This window comes from Thrips palmi, unplaced genomic scaffold (assembly GCF_012932325.1).
Source record: "Thrips palmi isolate BJ-2018 unplaced genomic scaffold, TpBJ-2018v1 HiC_scaffold_8, whole genome shotgun sequence".
NCBI lineage: Eukaryota > Metazoa > Arthropoda > Insecta > Thysanoptera > Thripidae > Thrips > Thrips palmi.
Window position 1 is genome coordinate 9,520,450 of NW_023144635.1, and position 22,814 is coordinate 9,543,263.

At 55.9% G+C, this 22,814-nt stretch overlaps 5 protein-coding genes across 6 annotated transcripts; 2 read left to right on the forward strand and 3 right to left on the reverse strand.

Moving 5' to 3' along the window:
- The first annotated feature begins 814 nt into the window (after window positions 1-814).
- LOC117653210 lies at window positions 815-9,712 on the forward strand. Its single transcript, XM_034398712.1, has 11 exons — window positions 815-1,340; window positions 1,417-1,649; window positions 3,462-3,629; window positions 3,870-3,991; window positions 4,072-4,282; window positions 4,382-4,629; window positions 4,706-5,092; window positions 5,197-5,528; window positions 7,141-7,313; window positions 7,477-7,824; window positions 7,943-9,712. Exons 2-11 carry the CDS (start codon window positions 1,508-1,510, stop codon window positions 9,487-9,489), a joined length of 3,678 nt encoding a protein of 1,225 aa, XP_034254603.1. The 5' UTR covers window positions 815-1,340; window positions 1,417-1,507; the 3' UTR covers window positions 9,490-9,712.
- On the reverse strand, window positions 9,704-11,262 carry LOC117653329 (transmembrane protein 203). The gene is made up of 2 exons (XM_034398946.1): window positions 11,121-11,262; window positions 9,704-10,781 (listed from the first exon to the last, which is right to left on the reverse strand). Exon 2 carries the CDS (start codon window positions 10,620-10,622, stop codon window positions 10,212-10,214), a length of 411 nt encoding a protein of 136 aa, XP_034254837.1. The 5' UTR covers window positions 10,623-10,781; window positions 11,121-11,262; the 3' UTR covers window positions 9,704-10,211.
- A 121-nt stretch (window positions 11,263-11,383) lies between these two features.
- Window positions 11,384-13,001, forward strand: LOC117653328 (S-adenosylmethionine mitochondrial carrier protein-like). 2 transcript variants are annotated; one of them, XM_034398945.1, is made up of 7 exons: window positions 11,384-11,524; window positions 11,613-11,664; window positions 11,757-11,913; window positions 11,994-12,103; window positions 12,174-12,444; window positions 12,541-12,697; window positions 12,818-13,001. In XM_034398945.1, the coding sequence occupies exons 2-7, from the start codon at window positions 11,629-11,631 to the stop codon at window positions 12,912-12,914; spliced, it is 828 nt and encodes a 275-aa protein (XP_034254836.1). In that variant the 5' UTR covers window positions 11,384-11,524; window positions 11,613-11,628; the 3' UTR covers window positions 12,915-13,001. The 2 variants fall into 2 exon arrangements, with proteins under 2 accessions (XP_034254836.1, XP_034254835.1); XM_034398944.1 differs by having other exon boundaries at window positions 11,523-11,664.
- LOC117653327 (asparagine synthetase domain-containing protein 1) lies at window positions 12,937-15,596 on the reverse strand. Its single transcript, XM_034398943.1, has 7 exons — window positions 15,390-15,596; window positions 15,091-15,285; window positions 14,676-15,000; window positions 13,949-14,592; window positions 13,671-13,841; window positions 13,342-13,583; window positions 12,937-13,256 (listed from the first exon to the last, which is right to left on the reverse strand). Exons 1-7 carry the CDS (start codon window positions 15,459-15,461, stop codon window positions 13,082-13,084), a joined length of 1,824 nt encoding a protein of 607 aa, XP_034254834.1. The 5' UTR covers window positions 15,462-15,596; the 3' UTR covers window positions 12,937-13,081.
- A 633-nt stretch (window positions 15,597-16,229) lies between these two features.
- LOC117653713 (glycine receptor subunit alpha-2-like) lies at window positions 16,230-22,576 on the reverse strand. The gene is made up of 9 exons (XM_034399562.1): window positions 22,497-22,576; window positions 21,937-22,004; window positions 21,615-21,838; window positions 21,186-21,268; window positions 20,965-21,099; window positions 20,633-20,824; window positions 19,328-19,396; window positions 18,855-19,024; window positions 16,230-18,722 (listed from the first exon to the last, which is right to left on the reverse strand). Exons 1-9 carry the CDS (start codon window positions 22,567-22,569, stop codon window positions 18,558-18,560), a joined length of 1,179 nt encoding a protein of 392 aa, XP_034255453.1. The 5' UTR covers window positions 22,570-22,576; the 3' UTR covers window positions 16,230-18,557.
- Window positions 22,577-22,814: the final 238 nt, after the last annotated feature.

Genomic DNA, 22,814 nt, shown 5'->3' on the forward strand with positions numbered 1-22,814 from the left:
CTAACCAGGACTCGAAACCGAGCATGTGACCCCACCAATGGATTCCTCGTTATGGGAGCAATCCATTGATGGGATCATGACCCCGGTTGGAACCCCATTTAGCGACTCTGGAGCTCCGGGTGGGCCGCCTCTACCGGTCTTCTAGCCCACTGCTCGCCGCGCTCCCCACCGCACTGTCGCTCCGTCGCCCTTGGCTGCCTTGGCCCGCGCGCCGGCAAAGGGGAAGCCTGCATATCGAAAGCCCCGCGTCGATGACAGCGAACAACGTCCGACGCTGATTTTCGCGTGGACGGAACGCGCGCCGCGTTTTGAACGAGTCTGTTTATTCCGCTCAGCCTCGTCCGAAGCCTCGTCCGCGTCCGTGCCACGGCCGCCGCGCCGAGAGTGCCGAGTGTGGTGGACACTGCGCGTTGCATTCCTGCCTCAAAGGGCACGCCGGCCGGTTGGCCGCCACGCCGCCACCGCGTGTCCGGTGTTGTCCGGGAGGCGGACGGGAAAGGAGATCTGTCGCGTACGCGTGCAGCGTCGCCAACGCCGTGGCTCCGGGGGTAACGCCCCCGCTCGCGGAGCGCAAGGTTCCCGGTTTGAATCTCTGTCCGAAAAGCGAATGACAGTGTGCCGTCACGACGGGCACGCGGCCGCCACGCCGCCACGCCGCCCACAAACATGTCCTGCGCGACGTTACCGCGGGCCGCGCCGTGAAGCGCGTCAAGCGCGTCAAGCGCACAGTGGCTGCGGTCGGCGCGCTGCGGCTTGTCTGCTTTCGGCCCGCCGCCCTCTCAGGTGACCCCCCCCCCCCCCCTCTGGGCCACAGGAAGTTAATTAGCACCACAGCGCCGCCGATGAAGGATTGCCCGGGCGAGAACGAGAAATGGCGGAGGGGAGGAGCAGCAGCGTTCCGTTGAGTCCCTGCCACAAGTCTCGCGCGGAGTCGTCCGCGTCCTGGACTCGTTTCCTCGACGGCGGAGTCCCCGGCGCGCCCGGAGCCTCCTCAAGGGCGGCACCCCGTCGTCGCGGCGCCGTAAAATCCTTACGAGTTTCGGGCCTTCGGGCCTTCGGGCCGGGCCGGGCCAGTCGGACGAGGAAGCACAGGGGTCCTATCTCGCCGCCAAGATGATTTGGAGAGGGCGGATGACTTTGGCGACGTGGATTAGCGAAGGACGCCGTCGTCGTCGTGTTGGCCGCCTAATCCCGGACGCCCTCTGTCAGAGTTGCCCTACGCAATACGTGTAAATAATGCGGGTCATGGGCCAGCCAGGGAAAGGGCTCAAAGTGTAGTCGATCGCCGGACCCTGATGAAGGGGCAGGACGCATCTCATCTCTCGGCCACCCCAGCCAATGTGAGCTCCAATAGGATTGCGCAGAATGTTCTTGTCGGCAGGGAATGACCTGACTGCACTGCTGCCCTGTTTGCAGCCCCGCCGCCTGCCTCGCGGCCTGCCCCGCCTGCCCCAGCGCCTGTGCTTCCGCCCCCGCTGCCGGCGCCGCAGCCGCTACCACCGCCACCATGTCGGGCAAGCAGTTCCTGGTGCTGCTGCTGCTGTTCGCCTGCTACCTCTTGCTGGGCGCGGCCGTCTTCCACTACATCGAGCAGGCCAAGGAGATCGCGCAGCACGCGCAGGACCGCCACGACGAGGAGCTCATCTACAGTACGTGCTCCACCGCCAGAGTGCTTTCGTCGCTCTGTCTCTGTCGCACTCGTGGGGCCCTCCGTAAGGGTGCGAGAGAGACAGAGCGGCCAACTGATCTTCAGAAACACGGCGTTGCCCATTGAGCGGCCGGTCGCGCACCGCGTGACCCGCTGAATGAACCTGTCGGGCCGTCGGCGCCGTCGGCGGTGACGTCATCCTCAAACCGGAGTCTGGCGGCCCAGCCCCGCGGCTGGACGCGTGGCTGGACGGGCTGGCCGCTAACGGGCCTGGCCACGCCGCGCCGCCACGCCGCGGCGCCCCGGTGCGGCCCGCGGAACGAAGTGCGGCCGCGCCAGACAGACGTTGGGGAAGGTCGGCGCCCCCGTGCGCCCGCACCGCGGCGTCTGCAGACTCATTCCGAGAGTCGATTTCGTCGCTCCGTCTCTCTCGCACTCGTGGAGCGTACAGTGCAGGTGCGAGAGAGACAGAGCGACGACTCTCGGAATCAGTCTGCTGGCCGCGTCCTGGAGCCGTGCTGGAGCTCATGGCACGGGCCGCGCGGACCGTGGGTGGGTGTGGCCACGTGACCCGTAAATGGGGGTGCCGGCTGCACGGCGGCGCGAGAGTTAGTTTCGTTGTTCTGTCGTTCTGTCTCTCTCGCGCCGGGACACCCCGTGAGTGCAAGGGAGACAGCGTGACGAAAGCGACTCTCGAAATCATCAGTCTACAGGAGACTTGAACGCGCTCCTCCTCCAGCAGCCAGGACGCGAAGCAAGGGCGTGTCCGCCGGGGGTGGGTCTGTTGCCTTTTCTGGCTCGGCCAGCCAGGCCGAGAGTCAAGGCTGAGATAGGCAACCGTGTCAACAGGCCTGCAGCCCCTGCAGTGTGCGTGCGGGAATGTGCGCCGATTGCCTACTTGCTCGCGTCACTCGCGCTTCCAGCAGCATCTCCATTCCGAGTGCTGCCCTCGACGCTCTGTCTCTCTCACACTCATGTCGAGTTGCGGAGGGGTGCGAGAGAGACAGAGCGACGGAATGGAGCCGTTCGTCTCGCCGCGATGTCTCCATCGGCGAGCTCGCTTGGCGGACAGTCTTTTCCGGCCGCCGCGTGCCAGACCGCGCCAGACCGCGCCAGACCCGAAGTTATGGGCCCAACATGCAGGCCGTGGACCGGCTCCAAGAAGCGGCATGATGTGCTGCGCGAGTGCGGGCTGCGGGCCTTGGGGCTGTCGCCGACACTGTGACACACCTAATAAGTTGCCTAGCTCGGCGGACAGGGCTCGGTGCGCTGCAGTGCATTGCAGTGCCTTGGCGTCTTGGGGGAGGTCATGTAGTGCAGGCCGAGCCTGACTCACTGCCCCGGCGGCCTCGCCGCCTGCAGCAAAGCCTGATTCCGAGAGCCGTTGTTGTCGCTCTGTCTCTCTTGCACCCATAGGGGACGCCCCATGAGTGCGAGAGAGACAGCGATGAAAACTTCTCTCGGAATCAGGCTGCTGCAGCTGCACGCCGCCGCGCCGGGGATTATTTGTTTGCTCGCGACTCGCCCCGCGACCTCACCGGACGAGCTGGACGCTGGACGGGAGGAACTTGAATGGCTTTTCCGTCGGCTGCCGTTGCGAAATTGGCAGTGGAGGTTGCCGGCCGCGGCAGGTGCGCGACGACGACGGCACGTGCGCGATGACACATGCAAGGTGACGGTGCAGGGCAGCGCCTGGCTGCGCGGCGCGGACTTGGCTCGACTCGCGATGCCCCAGGTCACGCGCCGCACGCCGCGCGACCCCCAAAAGATTGCTCCACTTGCAACGAGTTTCCTTTCTGTCTGTTCTTCGTAGAGATCCTCAACGACAGCATCAACGACAGCGAGACGATGAATGACCTCATCCCGAAGCTCGAGCAGTACTGCGGGAAGAGCTTCAACATCGACCCGGACAGGGCGGACCCCTTCAAGTGGCACTTCTACAACGCGGTGTTCTTCGTCATAACAGTGGTTAGCACCATAGGTAACACACACCATTTGACTTACTGGCCATTTACCCGTAGCTGCCTAGCAATTGTAAGATTCTAACGGAAACTGCTCTTGTATTTTCGCTGCCCCTTTCTCGAAAGGATGTGATGAGGTAAGCCGAAGTGCGACGTCGTTAGAGCAGGACCTTGGTTTGTGATAAGGAAAAGTGGACCTGTGTACGTTTGGAAGATTTTGCGAAGAAGGGTTTGTTAATCGTCCGCGCTGTGTCCCCAAGGATATGGAAACTTGGCGCCCACGACCCCCTTATCCCGGATCCTGATGATTTTCTACGCGCTCGTGGGCATCCCGATGAACGGCATCCTGCTCAAGAGCCTGGCCGACTACTTCGCGCACTTCGTGAGTACTTCCCCCACATCGCGTGACGTCACGGACATTTCCGCATTCGGTTGTCACTTCCGGTTCTCTCTGTGGGTCAGTTCCTGCGCGCTCGGGACAAGTACAAGATGCACCAGCACAACGGCATGAGCTTGGCGGGGAGCATCATGCTGTACTGCAGCTTGGGGCTCTTCGTGTTCATGCTGTGCCCGTCCTTCATCTTCATGTACTTCGAGAGGTGGACCTTCGACGAGTCCCTGTACTACGCCTTCGTCAGCCTCACCACCATCGGCTTCGGCGACTTCGTGGCGGGTGCGTGCCAAGACCGTCGACGCGCCGCGCCGTGCCGCGCCGTGCCGGTGCGAGAAATGAGCAATGACAAAGTGTGACGCGGTGCGCGGTGCGTTGCAGGCCAGAAGGTGAACCACAAGCCCGAGTACATCGTGTACAAGGTGTTCCTCATCCTGTGGCTGCTGTTCGGCCTGGGCTACCTCTTCATGGTGCTGAGCTTCATCACGGACGCCATGAGGTCCAAGAGGATGGCCAAGCTGTCCCAGGGCATCAAGCACACGCAGACCAAGCTGTGGCACGGCATGGTGCACGAGATGCCACACCTGCTGCGCCGCGTGCTCAACGAGCTGTACCTGCTCAAGGTCAAGGTAGGCCGTGTCCACTGTGGGACTCCAGCAGCGCCCCGCCGTCGCGAGCCTCACCCCACTCTGTGTGCCCCCGCAGCCGGTGTACCACGACGACGACTTCAGCGACCTGGCGGAGCAGCCATTCGCCCGGTGGTCGTCGTGCCCCGACCTGTTCTGGCTGGACGAGGCCTACAAGAGCACCAGCCCGTACCCCGTGGTGGTGGGGCTGCCCGGCGCCGGGTACCGCCGCGCCTCCAGGGTGGCGGCGGGCCGGCCGCGCGCCCTGTCCGAGGTGCTGCCCGGGCGCCTGCTGGTGCGCCGCCGCTCCGAGACCGAGCTCGGCAGGATCGACCGGCGCGCCACCTTCGCGGACGCCACCGTGCCCGAGGCCGGCCTGGACCCCGCCGAGCTGCTGCACGAGTTCATGAACGCCCTCGTCAACTGGGGCGGCGCCGTCTCCAACGACGAGTGCTACAACACGGTGGTGAGTGCGCGGCAGCGCGCAAGCGGACGCGTACATGGAGAGGGCTCGGATGTTCGCCTCGCGGAGGGCCTCGCCACGTGTAAGAGAAACAAAACTCGTTCCAGCACAAGACACCGGGCACGGCGCTGCCGAACGGCGGCTACCAGGGCTTCGCGGACAGCGACATCCTGAGCAGCGAGTGGAAGGAGCAGGGCCTCGGGCGCGGCGCCCGGCAGCGCGCCAAGAGCCTCGCGCCCTTCTCGGCGGCCAACGACGCCCTGGCCGAGGCGCGCTACGGCCACGGCGTCCACGGCCTCCACGACGACCTCGACGACAGCGCGACGCTGCCGGCGGACGAGGCCGGCCAGGACGGCGCCGCCAACAACGCCGAGTGGACGTGGTCCGGCACCGGCGCCTCCAAGCGCGTCCACGAGCTGATCCGGGCGCGGCAGCACAGGTACGCCGCGTTCGCGGCCTGGGCCTGGGCCTCGGCCTCGGCGGCCGCCACCGCCGATTAAACGGGTCGTACTCGTGTCCGTCTTTCGTTTCTCTCTCGGCTGGCGTCTCCGTGACTCTGGTACCGCCTTTCGGAGGGTTCCTGGTTTCGGTTGCAGGAGGAACAACCAGATGAGGCAAGCGATGGAAATGCCGACCGTCGTGATTCACAGATGACGAACGGGCCCAACCGGCCGCCGCCGCGGCGACGCCAACCCACCCCCACCCACCCCACCGTAATTAAATTGCATCCCCGCTCCACCCCCACCACCCTGCATCCCTGCCCGCTGAGCGACGCCACCCTTCCTTGAGCCTCTCGAGGAGAGCGTCGCCGCGTCGGACTCCGGTTGGGTCTCGTTCTGGTCTTTTCCGAGCGTCGATAGGTAGGCCCCGTGCTGCCCAGACAGACGCACTCGCACAGCGCACCAAGACGGCAGGGACGTCGATGACGTGGAGGGCGCCGGGGCACGCACCACCCAAGTTTTGGCCTATGCTCTCTGCTGCTCCCCCTGCTCACCTCTGGGTCAAAACTAGCGTGGTGCATTGCCGCGGAGCCCCCAACGGCTGCGACGCCCTAGCGAAACGTGGCACGCGCGGGGGAGGGGTCACGGCGGTCTGTCCCGCGGGCAGCGTCCACCACGTCCACCACGTCCACGCCAGCACAACAATCACACCGCTGTCACGGATGAATGGAGGCCTTAGGGTGATCTCACATAGGTCGCAGACGGTGGGAGCCGACGGCGGGAACTCTTTTGCATTCTGGAGGGAAAGCTAGCCCCATACATGAGCCGCGCCACCAAGGTAGGCCACCCATCCGACACGCTGGGCGGTGGGATCCGGCGGCGGCAGGAACACTTTTGCACCTAGAGGCAGACGTCTAGCGTTTGCTCTGCCACGATTGTTTGGAAGAGCGGGCCCCTCCTCCTACAGAGCCGCGCCGTGAGGGGTAGGCCACCCATCTTACACGCTGCTGTAAAAAAGCGCTGACGGTGAAAAATGTAATCGATTCCCAGCCGGGATTTGAACCCAAGTATCGGGGCGCGGCGGCCGGTACCTCAGCGCCCTGAGCCACCGAATCTCACGGTCCATGCTTGCCCAAACTCAGACTCTGGTACGGGAAGCGGCAACGAAGGCAAATAAACAAGCGCCTGGGGGAATCGATCCCAGGTCCTTCTCTTGGTGGGCGATGCTCTTGCTGACTGGTGGTGTTCCGACTGCGACCGACCGGGTGGGATCACCTTTAGAGTGTAGGCACGAAGGCACTGCACGTGCGTTAGCTTGCATTACCGCGTTCCCGGCGCTTGCCCCGCCTCACAGTGGGGGAGGCGGCCAAAATTCTAGACGCGTTTTGAGGTCCAGAGTCGCTAAGCAGGACTCGAACCGAACGTGTGACCCCACCAATGGATGCTCTCCGAACGAGGAATCCATTGGTGGGGTCACTCGCTCGGTTCGAGTCCCATTCAGCGACTCTGGAGCTCAAAACGCGTCTAGAGTTTTGGCCACCTCCACCGGTCTTCTGGCCCACTGTGCGCGATGGTGGCAATGACCATGTGCTTCGCCGCGTGCTTCGCCAGGCGGCGCTCCGAGGCCGTGATCCGCAAGCAGCAGCGCCAGGACCGGCGCCTGCAGGAGCTGTACGACTTCCACCGCCTGCAGGAGCTGGAGGAGCAGCGGCACCTGGACAAGGAGGCCCGCAGCAAGGAGAAGCGCAGGGCCAGGACGCTGTCCACCGGCGCGGCGGAGACGGGTAAGGACGGCCATGTCTCTTTTCGCAGTGCAGGCGGGCATGTGTCTAGCCCGTAATGGTAATGGCATGGGCGTGAGTGCGATGGGCTGGGCTGCCCCTGGGGCTGCCTAGCCGCCAGGCGGTCGAGGTGAACGCGGCGCAACGCGGTCTGTCCTGTCCGCAGGTGCTGCAGGTTCGGGGCTGGCCGCGCCCAAGACGTCGGTGGGCGGGCTGATGCAGCGCCTGGCCATCCCGCAGCGCCTCAAGGACTTCGCGCGGCGGCGGCGCTCCCTGCAGCCCGGCGGCACGTCGGACCAGGACGACCAGGACGCCGACGGGTACGGCGACGACGCCCCCTACCTGGGCCAGCGGGACCAGCGGCGGCGCTCCCCCAGCTACGACCCGTCCAGCGGCGTGTCGCCGCTCTTCTTCGGCGGGCCCTTCCCCGACCCCTACCGCACGCACACGGCGGGCGAGTCGCTCCTCGGCCCCGGGTTCGATCCCAGCCACGGGCGCCGCGACAGCATTTTCAGTGAGTATGGCTGTGATGGCGTGTACCTGTACCTGTGCCGCTTCCGCGCTTGGAGGGTTTGCCTCGTCTGCGTCGTACGTTTGCTTGCCTCTGTGTTGCATTCTCGCTTCCCCTGCAGTCCTGCTGGAGGAACCTGAACCCCAGTCCCGGCCTCGGCCAGAGCCCTGCGCGGGGGTGGCGCGCCCCTTCGCCCCCCAACGCTTCCGGCCTCGTCTTCTGTCCGCACCCGCGCCTCAACGCTTTAGGCCTCGGCTGCTGTCCACGCCCACACCGCAACGCTTCCGGCCTCGGCTGCCGTCCACCCCCGAGTCAGGTCGCTTCCGGCCTCGGCTGCTGTCCACCCCCGAGCCACAACGCTTCCGGCCTCGGCTGCTGTCCACCCCCGAGCCACAACGCTTCCGGCCTCGGCTGCTGTCCACGGCCCCGAGCCAGCAACGCTTCCGGCCGCGGCTGCTGTCCACCCCCGAGCCACAGACCCTTCCGGACGGGCGCTGTCCACCCGCCGCCTTGCAAGGCTTTTCCAGGCGGCTGCGGTCCACCTTGGAGAACACGTCGCTGGCCGAGTTCCTGCGCGTGCTGCAGTCGGTGCAGCGGCAGCAGGCTGACGTCCAGGCCACGGTGCCGCCGCAGGCGCCTCCCACGCCGTCGTACGGCAAGACGCGCAAGCTGGGCACGGCCGGCCTCGCCCACCAGCCGCAGGAGCCGCAGCCCAACTCCATCTTCAAGGTGTTCCCCGGGCTGCTGGACACGGGCAAGCCGGAGAAGAGGCGCCTCTCGCTGCGGCCCAGCTCCCCGCCGCCCGGCACCACGGCCAACGGCGGCCCCGCGCCGGCCACCCCCACCGGACGGCGCCGCATGTCCTTCTGGCCGTCGTTCGGGTCGAGCGCGGAGCCCACGCCAACCCCCAGCCCCGTCGCCCTGACCAGCCCCACGGCCGCCAGGAGACGGGGCTCGACGGCCAGGAGGCTGTCGACCTTCCTGGGCGCGGGGACGTGCACGGACCCGGACCCCGCCGACGGCGATGCCGGGGACCTTGGCCCGGCCAAGGTGACCAAAAAGCGGCGCTTCTCCATCTGGCCCACGCTTGGCGTAATGGGCCGTGGCGGCGGTGGCGCGGACAAGGAGGCCGACGAGAAGCCGCCGTCGCTGCCGGCCGGCCTCGGCGCCCTGGAGGACGGCCGCGGCGACGCCGACGTCTACTCCATCAGCTCGACGGTCCCGCAGATCACCATCTCCTACGTGAGTGACGCGCCGCCCGCGCCGCCAGTCGCACCCGCGCCGCGCGAGACCCTGCGCCGCCAAGCGCTGAGGTACAACTTGCCGACCATCCCCGCCTACGTGCCCGGGGCAGTGCCTGGGGCAGTGCCCCCCAGCGGGCCGCAGGACGCCGCTGTCGCCGCCCGGATGCGGTTCCCGCGGACTTCCCAGAGCGGCGCGGCGCCCTCGCCGTCAGCCCTTCGGCGGCCGAGCCGGACCCCCGCGCCGCCCGCACCCTTACCTGGCCGCCGCGGACCCTCTGTGCCGTCGCCGCTGTACACGTCCGCGGCCGCGCACCGCCGGAGGGCCTTCAGCGAGTCGACGAGGGCCGGGGCCGCCGAGTCCAACGACAACAGCGACAACGCCGACGAAGACAACGCCAGTGACACGCACAGTGAGCGGCTGTAGCTCGCCGGCAATTTGTCATCTTGAACAATAATTTTATGTCTAGAGTGTGGTGTTCCTTCGTTTCGTTCTCGTGAAAAATCGAATTATTTCTAGAGAAAAATAGATTTTGTGCTTGTGCAAATTTGATTAAAAGAGAGAGAGGAAACTTTATCAATCCAATAATATCATCGCATGAGGTCTTGATGTGAGTGATAGGAATAAATTAATTCTAATGTAGTAAGTATCTGTATAAAACATTTTATTAAGAACACCAGATGAGCCCTAATTTCAGAAAATTACATAGTATCATAAGACTGACAGACAGGCAAATTCTACCTTATAAATTATTTTGATTGTACACAATGCTACACTGTTACATTTGGGGGGAAAATGTACCTATTGATATTGTGGAGTATATTACAAAGGTAGATACAAACTGTAAAAAACAATGATTGGAAGATAAAACAGATAAGCTCTTTGGAAAAATGAACAGAACATGAACCTGAATATGTATTTTAAGAAGTCTCAAACTAAAATACAAAAATAACATAATAAAAATAAAACAGCCAAAAAAATCACAGATGAAAACAAGTCAAAAATAACTTAAAATCAGTCTTCTCTTAACTTCTCTCTCACATACAGATTTACTGTCATCTACTTATGATGGCATCAAGTCTAACAATCAAGATTGGAATTAAAAGGACAAGAAGAAATGAAACAAATGAGAGACATAAAAGATATAGTCAAGATCCATACAGACGACACGTCCTTGCTGTAATCAGCTGCAGAAGTATGAACACGGGTGACAATATTTCAGAATATTCTAGATTGTTGTGCCCCATCAACTTCCTGATAAGTAAAATCTCAAATATTGTCATAAGGAGAATAAATGACAAACTCCAGAGTGTTCTGATAACAGCATGCTTTCGTAGCCCTTCAAGATACATTCTTATGAACCCTATCACACAGAAATAGGCACTCAAAGCATTACCGACGAAAAGTGGAGAAAATATCACCCACCAAGATCTGACCAGTATACCATCCAACTTCAGTGTCATGAAAAGTAAAAAGACAGTCATGCAAACAGTATGAATCCATGCTTCGAACAATGTTACTCCTACCCAAACAACAATCTCTTCCCACGTAAAAAACATTTTTTATTGATTTCTCAAAAAATGTTTAATTTAGATACAGAGAGAGAACACTCCACGATAATTCGGAAGGACTTCCATGGTGTCCTTATAAAGCTGAACTCGGTATGAGGTGATCCCTTTGTTAGAAGCCTCACATGAGGAAAGAATGACTCCGAGGTTCTGAAACAACAATAAAATCACACTTTAGACTAAAAGAGAGAAAAAAAAAAAAACGAAAAAAAAAACAATGTTAGAGACACGAAACTTTGCAAGACACCAAAGTAAAATACTTTGGTAAATTTGGTAAAATACAGGATAAAATATGCAAAATCAAAAACAACAACAAAGGACGGTCAGAACCAGAAAAGGTTTTTAAACAATGTTTGAACAAACTAAACAAGTCGCACATGGTAGGTTGAAGCCAAAAATCGCGAGGAAAAAGACAATAAGATAGATTTTTTAGTGGAGTTGAAATGTGAGAAGAAGACATTTTCATTCAAACATTCTGCTGAGACTCACCTTGTCCAATGTTCTATGAGGTAGAACACACTTATACTTGGGTCCGTTAAAACGCTCCACTACTTTTCTGAGCAGTACTTTACCCAATACTTTCAAGAGGAAACAAATTTGGAATGTTTGGATTGAAGAAACGTAGTAAACAGACGAGGTGATGGCAAGAGCAGACGCCTAGCAGACGCCAAGCAGACGCCACGACCACCGCCTTGTTGAAATGCGCCGTAGCTAACCAGAACCAGACCAGTGCCGAAGAGTTGAAAATTTATCAAGCTCTGTTCCTTTCTACGAAACGTTCATTTAGTTTAAGAACATCCCAAAGAAATTTCATTTAATTGACGTAAAAGGATACTGGGTCACATGACTTATTCTCTATAAGACTGAAAACTGCCATTCGTGTCCAAAGAGGGGTTAGGTTTCCCATGAAATTTTCTGCTACAGCATGTCAAATAGAAGTAAACAATTCTAAAACTGTACTTGATCCACTTCTATTGACAGAGAACCGCACTAAACCATGGAGAAAGTACCGCCATTTTCTACTTCAATCATAGTATGTACCACACTCTGAGTTAATTACATGTTTCACGTTTCATTCTAGTGTATAAGCGCCCATATTTCAATGACCACACTTATCTTTTCTAGGCTGGTGGGGCTGCCGGTCTTACTGTTGATCTGTCACTTTTCCCTCTAGACACAATAAAAACCAGGTTGCAAAGTCAGCAAGGGTTTTGGAAATCGGGAGGATTTAAAAACGTTTATCGAGGCATTGTTCCAGCAGCCGCCGGTTCAGTACCTTGTGGTAATTAAAATCCTTCGTCAGCCCACCCATTTAAAACTTAATATAATGCTTGAAATCCTAATCCTATGGCTTTCTTACAGCTTCCCTTTTTTTCTGCACCTACAATACTTGTAAAAACAACTTAGGATGTTTAGTTGGAAAAGACTTCAAACCAATTGTTCACCTATTAAGCGCATCAGCAGGAGAAGTGGTAAGAGTTGATATTACATAAACTGCCTAATGTAAAGCTCTGTATTGTTACAACAGTTGACCATTTCCAGGTTGCATGTTCCGTCCGAGTGCCTGTAGAAATTGTAAAGCAAAGATTACAAGCAACTGCCACAAAAAAATCTGCTGCCCAACTCACCATAAAACTGTGGCAGGATGAAGGGATACTAGGATTTTATCGAGGACTAGGCAGTACAATATTGAGAGAGGTTCCGTTCTCCTGCCTCCAGTTCCCTCTCTGGGAAATACTGAAGACTAAATGGCAAGAAAGGAGCGGGAGGCCAACAGCACCATGGGAGGGTGCTGTATGCGGAGCAATCGCAGGTCTGAATTTAAAAAGAAAACAAAGACACAAAATAAAAAAAGAGACCTCAAATTTAATCTCAAACTAATTTTGATCTCTTTTATAATATTTCAAAGGTGGCTTTTCTGCTGCACTTACTACCCCATTGGATGTGGCAAAGACACGCATAATGCTTTTCACCAAGTCCCCTGACATTCCTCGACTGTCGTCTAATAAAATCCCAACAGTAGCAGAAACACTGGGAATAATCTACAGAGGAGAAGGAATCCGAGGGTAAGTGCATAAATACCAAACCCATGGCAGTAATGTTTTGCATCATTTCACCAAGTGGTTAATACAATTTAAATCTGACTAAGACCCTTCAGGAGTTAATTTCAGTCTTTTTCTGTACAGGTTGTTTGCTGGTGTAACACCAAGAGTAACCTGGATCACTATTGGAGGAGTAGTTTTCTTTGGTGTGTATGAATACACAGTTGATGCTTTGAGCTGAAGAAAATTGACAAAATATCGGAACACACAACTGTTTTCAGTACACTTATAGTGATTGTTTTAATTAAAAATTCATTAATTTTGAAAACAGTCTCATTATTAATTTAAAAAATAAAAGTCAAATCCCTCAAAGAGGCCCTTTAAGAGGACCAAACAGCAGTCCTCATATTATAATCTGTCTGATGTGTGCGCAGCATTTTCCTTGCTATTTGCAATTCTTGAACCAAACTGCAAGGCTCTTTTGGGGAAGACTGCAGCTCCTTTAAGTCCAATGTGCCAGGCAACAAGTCTCAGGAGTAACTTATCTCCAACACCACATGGCAACGCATCATTAGGACAGCACCTAGAGAAAACACAGAAATGGTAAGAGGTAATAAGAAATTGACAACAACTAGGTAACTGGAACAGAAATAAAGACAGAAAGGTACCTATCCCACGGTGGAAGAGCTTTCACAAGACGAATCACATTTTCGTCTAAGAAAGGCATCCGAGGTTGTCTCCCATGATGCGAAATCACACGATCATCCCGTCCAAGATTTCGTGATGGGATCCTTTCCAGTTCCATTTGAAGCTGGGCACCAAGAGCTTCCCAACCATGATTCTTCAATGTAGTTCGATGACGCATGTACCCTCCAAACTGTTCGTCAGCACCCATTCCTGTTATAACTACCTACAAAATAAATCCAAAGTTTCTTTTCATGATGAAAAAACAAAAAGAAAAATAAACAAAATATTGAGAGATATAAGACTGGCTTACTCTTGCTGGTGATCTATAGATTTCATTGGATTCATATATTTTTCCTTGTCCTCGAGCAGCAAACCATAAAGCACAGCCTAAACTATCGTCTAAAACAGTTTTCAATGGATGAATCAGGTGTCCAATGCTACTTGACCGTTCCTCTTGCAGTTCAGCAATAGGAATATTTATCTGCAAGCAGACAGTAAACAAAGGTGAAATGTTCCTTTCACAAATACAACCTGAAGAATAATGAAACCTAACAATAACACATTTTTTGATTAAATTTTGTCATATACCTCAATAAAGTTCCACTTGCGTTCTGGACATAAATTTTGTAGCTCCTTGAGGGTTTTTCTGCCACTTATACGATCAGGGACATTGTACAAGTCATCTCCAAAGGACAACGTGTTAACATATTCCTCATCAGTAGGTTTTTTTTTACCATGAGGCTTATTATTTGAAGAAACTTTCTTCTCAAATGCAACATTTAATAGATCAATTGGTTCATTTGCTGGCACATGTTTGTCAACAAGTTTTGCTAAAATTGCTGAGTCTAGACCACCAGAAAATAGAACAGCAACTTTCGTGTGACAACATGAGTTAAGAGTATTAACATCTGCCACACAGACTTGACAAAGTCTTATGTTAGTGTTCACACGGACTTTGACAGCAGCTTCTAACGAGGCTAATACATTTAACATATTAAGCTCAAATTTTTTTAAATTATAAAGAGCTTCCATTTGAAATTCTATAGGAATGTTATTTAATGAGGGGAGCAGTCCTGCATCATGAACTAGTTTTAAATGGCTTATTGATGAGGGTTTGAAAATATATTGTTCACAAATAGGAGCCTTGATTTGAATTTGAGGTAATACTAGGCAGTAATCTTTCAAATGGTCTTCCTTTAATTCTTCCCACGGATGAAGATAAATGCACAGCTCTGGAAAGGAAGAACATAAATGCTTGAACACAAAAATCTACTCCTCAGTAATGCAGCAAATTTCAGAGCTAAAATACACATACCATCTTTGTTTATAGTATTATTCAGATCAACTTCAAATAATCCAATAGCAGGAACCTCTTTTAAATTTGACAGACTGGAATGACCGACTGACGTCAGTATTAATTTAGGGGGTTGTTGTGCAACCTCAAATAGCAAGCTGTGACGGCCAGCTGGATCTCTCCCGAACCAAATGATCTGTTCCTCTTTGGCGTAGAAAATAAAACTATAGGGGCCTTCAATTTTGTTAAACACATCTGACAAGGGCTGACCTTGTTTCAAACAAACAGATAAGTACTTTGATATTACTTGAGTATCACTTAGACCATCGCTGTGGATTTCATTGACCTGAAAAAATAATAAAATAACTATAACAACAGTTGTGAAGCTAAAAATTTAATGATTTGAGGCAGAATGACGAAAGACGATAAGACTTACATATTCGCCATTGAAAACATCACCATTCCAACATAATACATTTCCATCTTCTTCATAAGGTTGCGAACAAATCTGTTTACCCTGTGTTTGCAGAACTGAAGCAGCAAATTGAAGCGAATGGCTTGATGGAAGCACACATGTCATAGATTGAAAACTATCTGGACCTCGACTCTTGAGGTTGCATAAGCACGCTTCCTGTAGTAAATATGGAATAAATAAACCGAAATCTGTGGTTAATAGATTGAATTGATAGCTGTCACAAGAAGAAAACAGCAAAATATCCACATGTTTAACCTCACCAGGGCATTATGGTCAGACCGATTTTCCTGACAGGAGTTGGCACTCAACAGTGAACAAAATATCCCACACATAGTTAACTGACGAAAAAGATGTTAAAAACGAAAAAGCGCCATGACGCCAAAGACTTTCAGCAATATGAGACAGCTTGCAAAGGACTTGACCGGAGAGCAGAAGGAACTGGTCCACTTGTAAACAAAACAGACAGCTTGTGGTGGGGCATGGTGGGGGTGGGGCGCGGGCAGCGCCCCTCGCGGGCGAAGCCTGAAATAATGATTTTTGGCGGGAATCGGAGGGAATGTCAGTTGCAAGGACGCCAGGACAGCCAGGCTGGGGCAAAGGAGAACTGCTGTCGTGGATCCACGAAATAAAGGTGAGAAGGAGAAAATTATGCCAGCTAGGTGTTCTCAACCATCTTATATTTGGGGACTGCGACTTGCGTGGGTGTGTGGGGGGATCGAAGCCTGGTCTCCCAGGTTCAGAGACCCACCCCTTTACGTTCTCGACAAGGCTGGACCCGTAAAGATAGCCTGCCTGTCGAAAAGAGCAGGGTTGAATCGGTGCATTCGCAGTCTCGACCACAATGGCCCACCTCTTCCAGTAGGCATACCGGGGTTTTTGAAAACAGGCCTCATGCGCACCTTTCGTTACGAGAGACGTCAAAGACTTTTCGCCCTATCGTCCGCCGGAAGGCACGATGCGATGCGGCCCCACAACAACATCTCGGCGTTCCTTTACCGCTCGACCTGAGAGTGGCATCTCTCTTGCCTAACATGCTCAGGCCCTGAGTTTGATCGAGAAGAGGGACGAGAGGGGCCGAGGAAGAGAAAACGCACAAAAAGTACTATTTAAACACTTTATTTACACGATTTTTCACATGGAAATCCAGATTTTGTTTACAACACTTATCAGCTAAGAAAACACAAAAGACAGCTAAGAAATCCCAGTTTATCCGCATCCCCAAAAAGTACAACAATTAACGATTAAGAAGAGATGAATGACAGAGGGAAAGAAGAAAATTGTCGCGAGTAACCAACCACAAGGTTGTCATCGGCAATGGGCTGCTTTGTGACTCATTCCGGCAAACCCGCCGTGCGGATGACGATTCCCTCGACAACTCACATGAGTCACCAGGGAAGACCACCCACAATTTATTTCACCAATTTACACTTCAAAACATATAAAGCACATTAAAAACAAAAAACAGTGCGAGACACGGGGCGACAAGACAGCGCAATAGGCGCCACTGGATTCATAAAGGACTGTAAATGAACTACGGTACATCGGTGGGGGCCACTACTGCCCTCAAAACAAGTTTGTGTCTACAGCGAAGCAGTGGTGGATCCAGAAGGCGACGCGACGCTCTACGTTAGCCTGCCTCGCCATCGTCTTGAAATGAGAGGAAAAACTCGGTGTGGGTTTGTAAATAGTGATGCGAGTATAAGGCACTGGGAAACTGTTTAGGTATGGGTTGGTGCAGGGGAGGAAACATTAAATTTTAATAGTGAATTGGTCGTCACTAAATTGTTTCGGAAATGGCGTGCAGAGTAGAAGTAGTAGTAGAGTGAAACATGCGGGGTTTTATGCTTAGTAAACGAATTCAAAATATGCACAAGATGTACAAGAGCTTTCGTGCTCGATTTCTAATTGATAGTATAAACTACTGCACTGGAAGGGGGTCGCAGCCTCCTTTCCAGTGATGTTGCAATTCACTATAGTGCTTGCGGGAGGCCCCAGGCTTGCCCCCGGGCGTCCTAATTCCAAACGTAAAATGAATTCCAAAGAATAAAATCTCTATCCTAATCGCCTCAGTATCTATTGTTTTGGATGCTGTCATCAAAATGACGACAAAGTGGCTTCTGGGAAGCGCACGGGTTTGCTCCCCATTTTTTTTGTCACCGTTTTGACGTCGATAACTGGACGTTTGTCGTGTTGGCCGGTTTTGCCTGACACGCGTTCTCGCGCGTATTTGTTTTGTCTTCCCTGGGGCAGTATGCACTATTTTCCAATCACGAAGGAAGACTGACAGAAACAATATGTGTTTAAAATGTTTATGTTTTAGCATTTAGCCATTCCACTATGAAACTTGTCCTTTTGTTTTTATGACTCAGAAGTACAATGTAGATAAAATTTTCAAACAAACAATTGAACAATTAAACAAAGAAACAAACCTATGCTCCGTGATGCAAGATTTTCAAGGCACCTTTGTAAATCTAATCGAACTGATCCATCTACTTAGCTTAAGTTAAAGAGACACATTACTTACTTTGAAACCATTAAACATGAGTACTACACATCAAGACAAAAAATCATAGAATATCAAAATATACAGATCCTCCATAAGTAATGACATTTGTTAAATATTTTTTTTACACTTAAGGTTTTTGTGGCCACCAATGGACCTCAAACTCATTTATGCAAAAATACCCACTTGAGTAATATAGATAACTTTTTTTAAATAATGAATGTACAAACTCGAAATCTGCTTTCTACAAATATCACACGTCTTTGTATTCTCACCGATGAGCAAGGCCTCTGAACCCAAGACGGCATGTGTGCGGCCGAGTCCGGTGGCGAGGTGGGCGAGGTCACGAGGACTACTTTGATAGTCGTCCCGGATTACGCAGTGTCTCAGAGTCTCGCACCGGAAAGGCCGACACAGCCAACGCCAAAACCGTTTTATCACAACAGGGAGCTGTACCAGAGGCCAGCGGCCCGGCAGCTAGAGGTTCCACTCTCAAGTTGGCCCCCCTACAACCCCTATCCATCTCTTTGGTCGTCGTTTCGCCTAAGACTACGCTAAAGGGAAAATTAACTCTGGCAGGGCAACACTGGGCTGAGGCGCGGGCAGGCGTCGCGGTGGCCATCGCTGGCGCGCGAGGCCTGCAGTTCCACTTTTGTCCGCTAGAGGGCGAGGGGGTTGCCGCGGCGGCGTCTGGCCGGCAGGCGCCACCGCCCGCCTCCCCCTCGAGGGGCGTTGCCGCTTTTCGCAACGCTCCAGGAAAAAAAATACACGCACACTCTACTCTTGTCCGCGCGCCGCAGATCGGCCCGTGGCCAGTTTGTTCTACTGGTCGGCGCTTGCGGGCCGGCAGCAAGGCCGCGGGCGGGGCAGCCGCGGGCCGGCGAGGCAGGGCGGGCGAGTCGAGGACTCCGTTCGCTCCCCGCCCTTACGCCTGCAGGTAGTAGGACCAGTACATGGCGTTGAAGACGGCGAACACGGCGGGGAAGCCGACGCGGCAGATCTCGTCGATGCGGCGCGCGAAGGCCTCCTGCTCGGTCTCGATGCGGTGGTGGTGCAGGTGGGCCTGCAGCCCGGCCGAGGTGAGCGCCACCTGCAACACGGCCTGCGCCGTCAGTCATGCCTGCGGAGCGGCTCGGCTCAGCGTTCGCGCTGTCTCTCTCGCACCCCCACGGGCCCCACGGGCCGCCCCATGGGTGCGAGAGAGACAGGCGCGGCCACCCACCGCTTCCGGCGGGATGTCTCCGTCCGCCGCCGCCTTGGCGTTGCCGCCCGCCTCGCCGTTCTCGGCGCCCGCCAGGTTCTTGCGCTTCATCTTGTGGCGCTCGCTCTGCGCCGGCTTGCGGAACATGTAGTTGACGAAGGTGAACTCGAGCAGGGCGCAGAAGACGAACGCTGCAACCAAGAGAGGCAAAATGAGAAAGAAAGCCGACGATGACCACCCCGCACAGTGAGCCAGAGGACCGGTGTGGCCAAAACTCTAGACGCGTTTTGAGCTCCAGAGCCACTGAACAGGACTCGAACCGAGCGTGTGACCCCACCAATGGATTGCTCTCCGAACGAGGAATCCATTCGTGGGGTCACCCGCTCGGTTCGAGCCCTGTTTGGTGACGCGGCTCAAAATACCTCTAGAATTTTAGCCGCCTCCACCGGTCTTCTGGCCCACTGTGCCGTCATTCCGAGTGCGCTCAGTCTCACCTGTGCAGGTGCCCATCCAGACGTCGATGGCCTTCACGTAGCTCACTTGCGGCAGCCCGCTCTGGATGCCTGTGCCAGAACAAAGCAGAAGGTGAGAGGTACTCAGGCAGCGAGGCTCTCTCGCACTCCACAGGTCCCCGACAGTCTGTCTCCCTCCAGCGCGCCCCCTGCAGCCTGTTGCTCCGCCGCGGCGCTACCCCGCGTCGCTATACCCCGCGTCCACGCGCCGCGTCGCTACCCCGCGCCACGCCACTGCCATTCGGGAATCTTAATTACCCGCCGCCCTCTGGAAACGGGCGAAACAGGCTTAAGCGCGAGCGGCAAAGGCCGGCCGCCTTCTGAATGGAGAATTCGGCGACGACAGCGACGCCAGAAGACTGATTCCGAGGGCCGTTTTCGTCGCTGCCTCTGTCGCATTCGGGTGGGTGCGAGAGAGACAGAGCGACGACAACGACTCTCGGAATGAGACTGCAGCCCCCCGCGGCGGATTGCCGAGGCTGGCCACCCTTGGCGTCGCCCCGAATTATTGCTTAAATCGCGGCGCGTGATAGCGGCGCGGTGACGGCGGCGGCGCGCCATCCGTCTCTCTCGCACCTTGACGGGACGGCCCGCGAGTGCGAGAGAGACGGAGCGACGCGAAAGCTTCGGGAATCAGCGGGGCGTTTTCACGCGGCCGTCAAACGAGTCCCGAGGCGGGCGGCCCGGACGGCCCGGCCAACGGACGCGGCCATTCATCGAGAGGCTTTAGTGGCCGTCTGGCCGTCGGGGACTCATTAGCGGAGTATTACCGCGCCGCATTGTGCAGTGTAGGGCCGCGCGGGCCCGGCCTCGCCTGGCCAGGCCCGGCCTGCTCGCCTCGCCGGCTCCAAGGTTCCAATTTCCTGATTCAGACCCACCGCGCTTTCAGCATTTCAGCGCCGCGTCGCCGCGTTTTGTATCGCCCGCGGTGAAAAGCGCCGAAGTCTCGAAATGGAGCGAGACTCTCGAACGCGGCGTCTCTCTCTCGTTTCCAGGGACGGGGCAGACGCGCGCGTAATGCGCGAAACGACTTTCAAAATTTAATGGCCGACGCCGCGGCTGTTTATGACAGTGCGCTGACATCCGGAACTTGGAGAAGCAGTGCGTCTTCTTGGCGAGTCGCTGGCCTGGAAGCCTGGAACCCCGGACCCGCCACCGCAGCGGCCTCATTCCGAGAGTCGTTTTCGTCGCCTTGTCTCTCTCGCACCTGGACGGGACGCGCCACGAGTGCGAGGGAGACAGAGCGACGAGAACGACTCTCGGAATGAGGGTGGCGGCCGGACTGACCCGAGGACTGCGAGGACACGGCCAGCAGTGTGGTGACGCCCAGCGTGGTGCGGCCCGGCACCGAGTCCACGTCCATCCAGAAGGACACCCAGGAGATGACGACGATGAGGATGGTGGGCAGGTAGCTCTGCACCAGGTGGAAGCCCACGGACCGCGACAGGAAGAACGAGGCCACCAGGCAGCTGTAGTTCCCTGCAGGAAAAAACAGCCATGAGCCTCCATCTTCTTTTTCGTCAGTTTTTTTCCGGTGCAGCCCGCGCTTAATCGTCCGATTTGTCAGCATCTCGGCATGGACTGTGACGCTGATGGCGCGGAGGGCCGTATTTACGAACCTATTTGGAACGATTCTTGGCAATCGCTGGCCTCGATCTTGACGATCTCGAACTGGGGCATGCGTAGGCCTCGGCCCATGAGGACGGGATTCACAGACTTCCACTCCAGCCGGAGCTCCTCGGTCGTCTTGGAGACTGAAAAGGATTTGCGGGAAATTCAGCAAAAGTCGTCCGAGTCTAAGAGTTTTCCTTCTCGCGCGTTTCTGAGGATGGATACGTACAGCTGGCGACCTCCATGGTGCAGACCTGGCTGTCCAGCGGGAACTTGGAGAGGTCCATCATGCAGGAGAAGGTGAGCTTGAGCCTGAAACACGCCGCGAACACGACCGAGATAAGAATTCGTCTTAATCGTAAAACTCCTTCAAAGGGGAGGCAAATCCTGGCCGGCCGCGGGCCCGAGCACGGACCGCTCGCGGGGCGGATTTAAGCTCGGGGCGGCGGGCACGGGGCTCGGGGATCGCTCGTTGCCAAGGCCAAACTTTCCTGCCCTCCTCCTTTTCATTTCTTTTCTCCCCTCGGCGCAAGTTTACGCAACTTGCGATCGGGAGGAGATCGGCGCGCCGAGCGGCCGCCGGAAACGGGTGTTAGCATTGACAAGACGGGCGGGGCTGGCGGGGCCCTGGCGGGGCCTCGTATCAGGCCCGGCTCACCTCAGCATGTAGAGGATCTCGCCGTCCGGGTTGATGCGCACCAGCACGTTGGGCACCGTCACGAACTGGAACTCGGCGTGCTTGGCGTTCGGGAAGTACACCTCGGGCTTCCAGATGGCCTTCACCAGGTTGGGGTCGTTGAGGTCCAGGGCCTCCGTGATCTCGGGGTGCTTGAAGCGCTCGTCCTGCCACTTCTGCCGGAGGTACAAGTCCACTTCGTAGTCCTGGAGGAAGCGGGAAAGGACGTGATTGTTTTTTTTCCCGGTGGAGGCGCAATTTAATTAGACTCTCAGCGCCCCCCCCCCACTCCACAACAACTCACCATGGTAGCAGGACTGATGGAGCCGAAACTCCGAATGTAGAGCTCGCAGACCACTTTGGTGGCGTTGTCTGGAATCAGCGAGAAGACTTTCGTTACTGCGAGTTGCGGTCACTGCGGGGCTGCTGGGGACTGTTGGAGCGTCGCCACCAGCCCCTACACCTTCCGCTAGCTTCCGCTCAACATCCAAGCCACCAACTTGCGGGGCCGTGGCTTGGCCGAGGCTTGGCAGTGGCGGAGCGATTGGCCGTGACAGCGGGCAGCCAATCCCGCGCAGACCGTCTGCTACTTCCCGGCCACCTTTGGCAGCTCTGGCACAGCACGCTTCAGCACGCTTCAGCGGCGCGCCGGGCCTGGAGCGCCTGCGAAAGACAGGGTAGGCAGACCCGCGGCACCGGCCTGCGCGACGCGTTGCCTACCTTGGGGTTCGCAGGCGTCCTGGTGCGCCGCCTGTGAACTTCAGGGTAGGCAGACCCGCGGCACTGGCCTGCGCAGCGCGTTGCCTACCTTGGGGTTCGCAGGCGCCCCGGCCGCCGTCCTCCCCGAGAAGGCCCACTACTCACTGAGGTGGTTGGTCGGCGTGCTGCGGCGGTCGTAGTTGGTCAGGAGGTTGTCCAGGATCTGCAGCTGGTCCATCTTGGCGCCGCGCCTGCAAGACGAACGAAAGCAGCCGTGTTTCAGGTTTCAGGTGGTTGTCGTGGCGGTTCCCTCCGCCCTCCCCGCCGCCGACATGGTGGCCGACGTGGAGCCCGGCCCGAGTCGGCGCGGCCTTGCCAAACACAAAGTTTCCCTTTCGCCGCCCGGCCGGGGCGGGCCGGGCCGGGGCCTCGACGCAGCGGCGGCGCAGCGGGGTTCTCCCGGCAGAAATATGTTTACCCGCG

Coding starts and splice junctions, on each gene's coding strand:
- LOC117653327 (XM_034398943.1), bottom strand. CDS start 15,461: ATGTGTGGGATATTTTGTTCACTGTTGAGTGCCAACTCCTGTCAGGAA. Junction 15,001..15,090: donor ATGTTTTCAATGGCGAATAT/GTAAGTCTTATC, acceptor TTATTTTTTCAG/GTCAATGAAATCCACAGCGA. Junction 13,842..13,948: donor GCAAGTGGAACTTTATTGAG/GTATATGACAAA, acceptor GTCTGCTTGCAG/ATAAATATTCCTATTGCTGA.
- LOC117653329 (XM_034398946.1), bottom strand. CDS start 10,622: ATGTTTTTTACGTGGGAAGAGATTGTTGTTTGGGTAGGAGTAACATTG.
- LOC117653210 (XM_034398712.1), top strand. CDS start 1,508: ATGTCGGGCAAGCAGTTCCTGGTGCTGCTGCTGCTGTTCGCCTGCTAC. Junction 3,630..3,869: donor AACAGTGGTTAGCACCATAG/GTAACACACACC, acceptor TGTGTCCCCAAG/GATATGGAAACTTGGCGCCC. Junction 3,992..4,071: donor CCGACTACTTCGCGCACTTC/GTGAGTACTTCC, acceptor TCTGTGGGTCAG/TTCCTGCGCGCTCGGGACAA.
- LOC117653713 (XM_034399562.1), bottom strand. CDS start 22,569: ATGGACCAGCTGCAGATCCTGGACAACCTCCTGACCAACTACGACCGC. Junction 21,100..21,185: donor CACCATGGAGGTCGCCAGCT/GTACGTATCCAT, acceptor AATCCTTTTCAG/TCTCCAAGACGACCGAGGAG. Junction 19,397..20,632: donor CGTGTCCTCGCAGTCCTCGG/GTCAGTCCGGCC, acceptor GTTCTGGCACAG/GCATCCAGAGCGGGCTGCCG.
- LOC117653328 (XM_034398945.1), top strand. CDS start 11,629: ATGGAGAAAGTACCGCCATTTTCTACTTCAATCATA. Junction 11,665..11,756: donor CATTTTCTACTTCAATCATA/GTATGTACCACA, acceptor TATCTTTTCTAG/GCTGGTGGGGCTGCCGGTCT. Junction 12,445..12,540: donor TGTATGCGGAGCAATCGCAG/GTCTGAATTTAA, acceptor AATATTTCAAAG/GTGGCTTTTCTGCTGCACTT.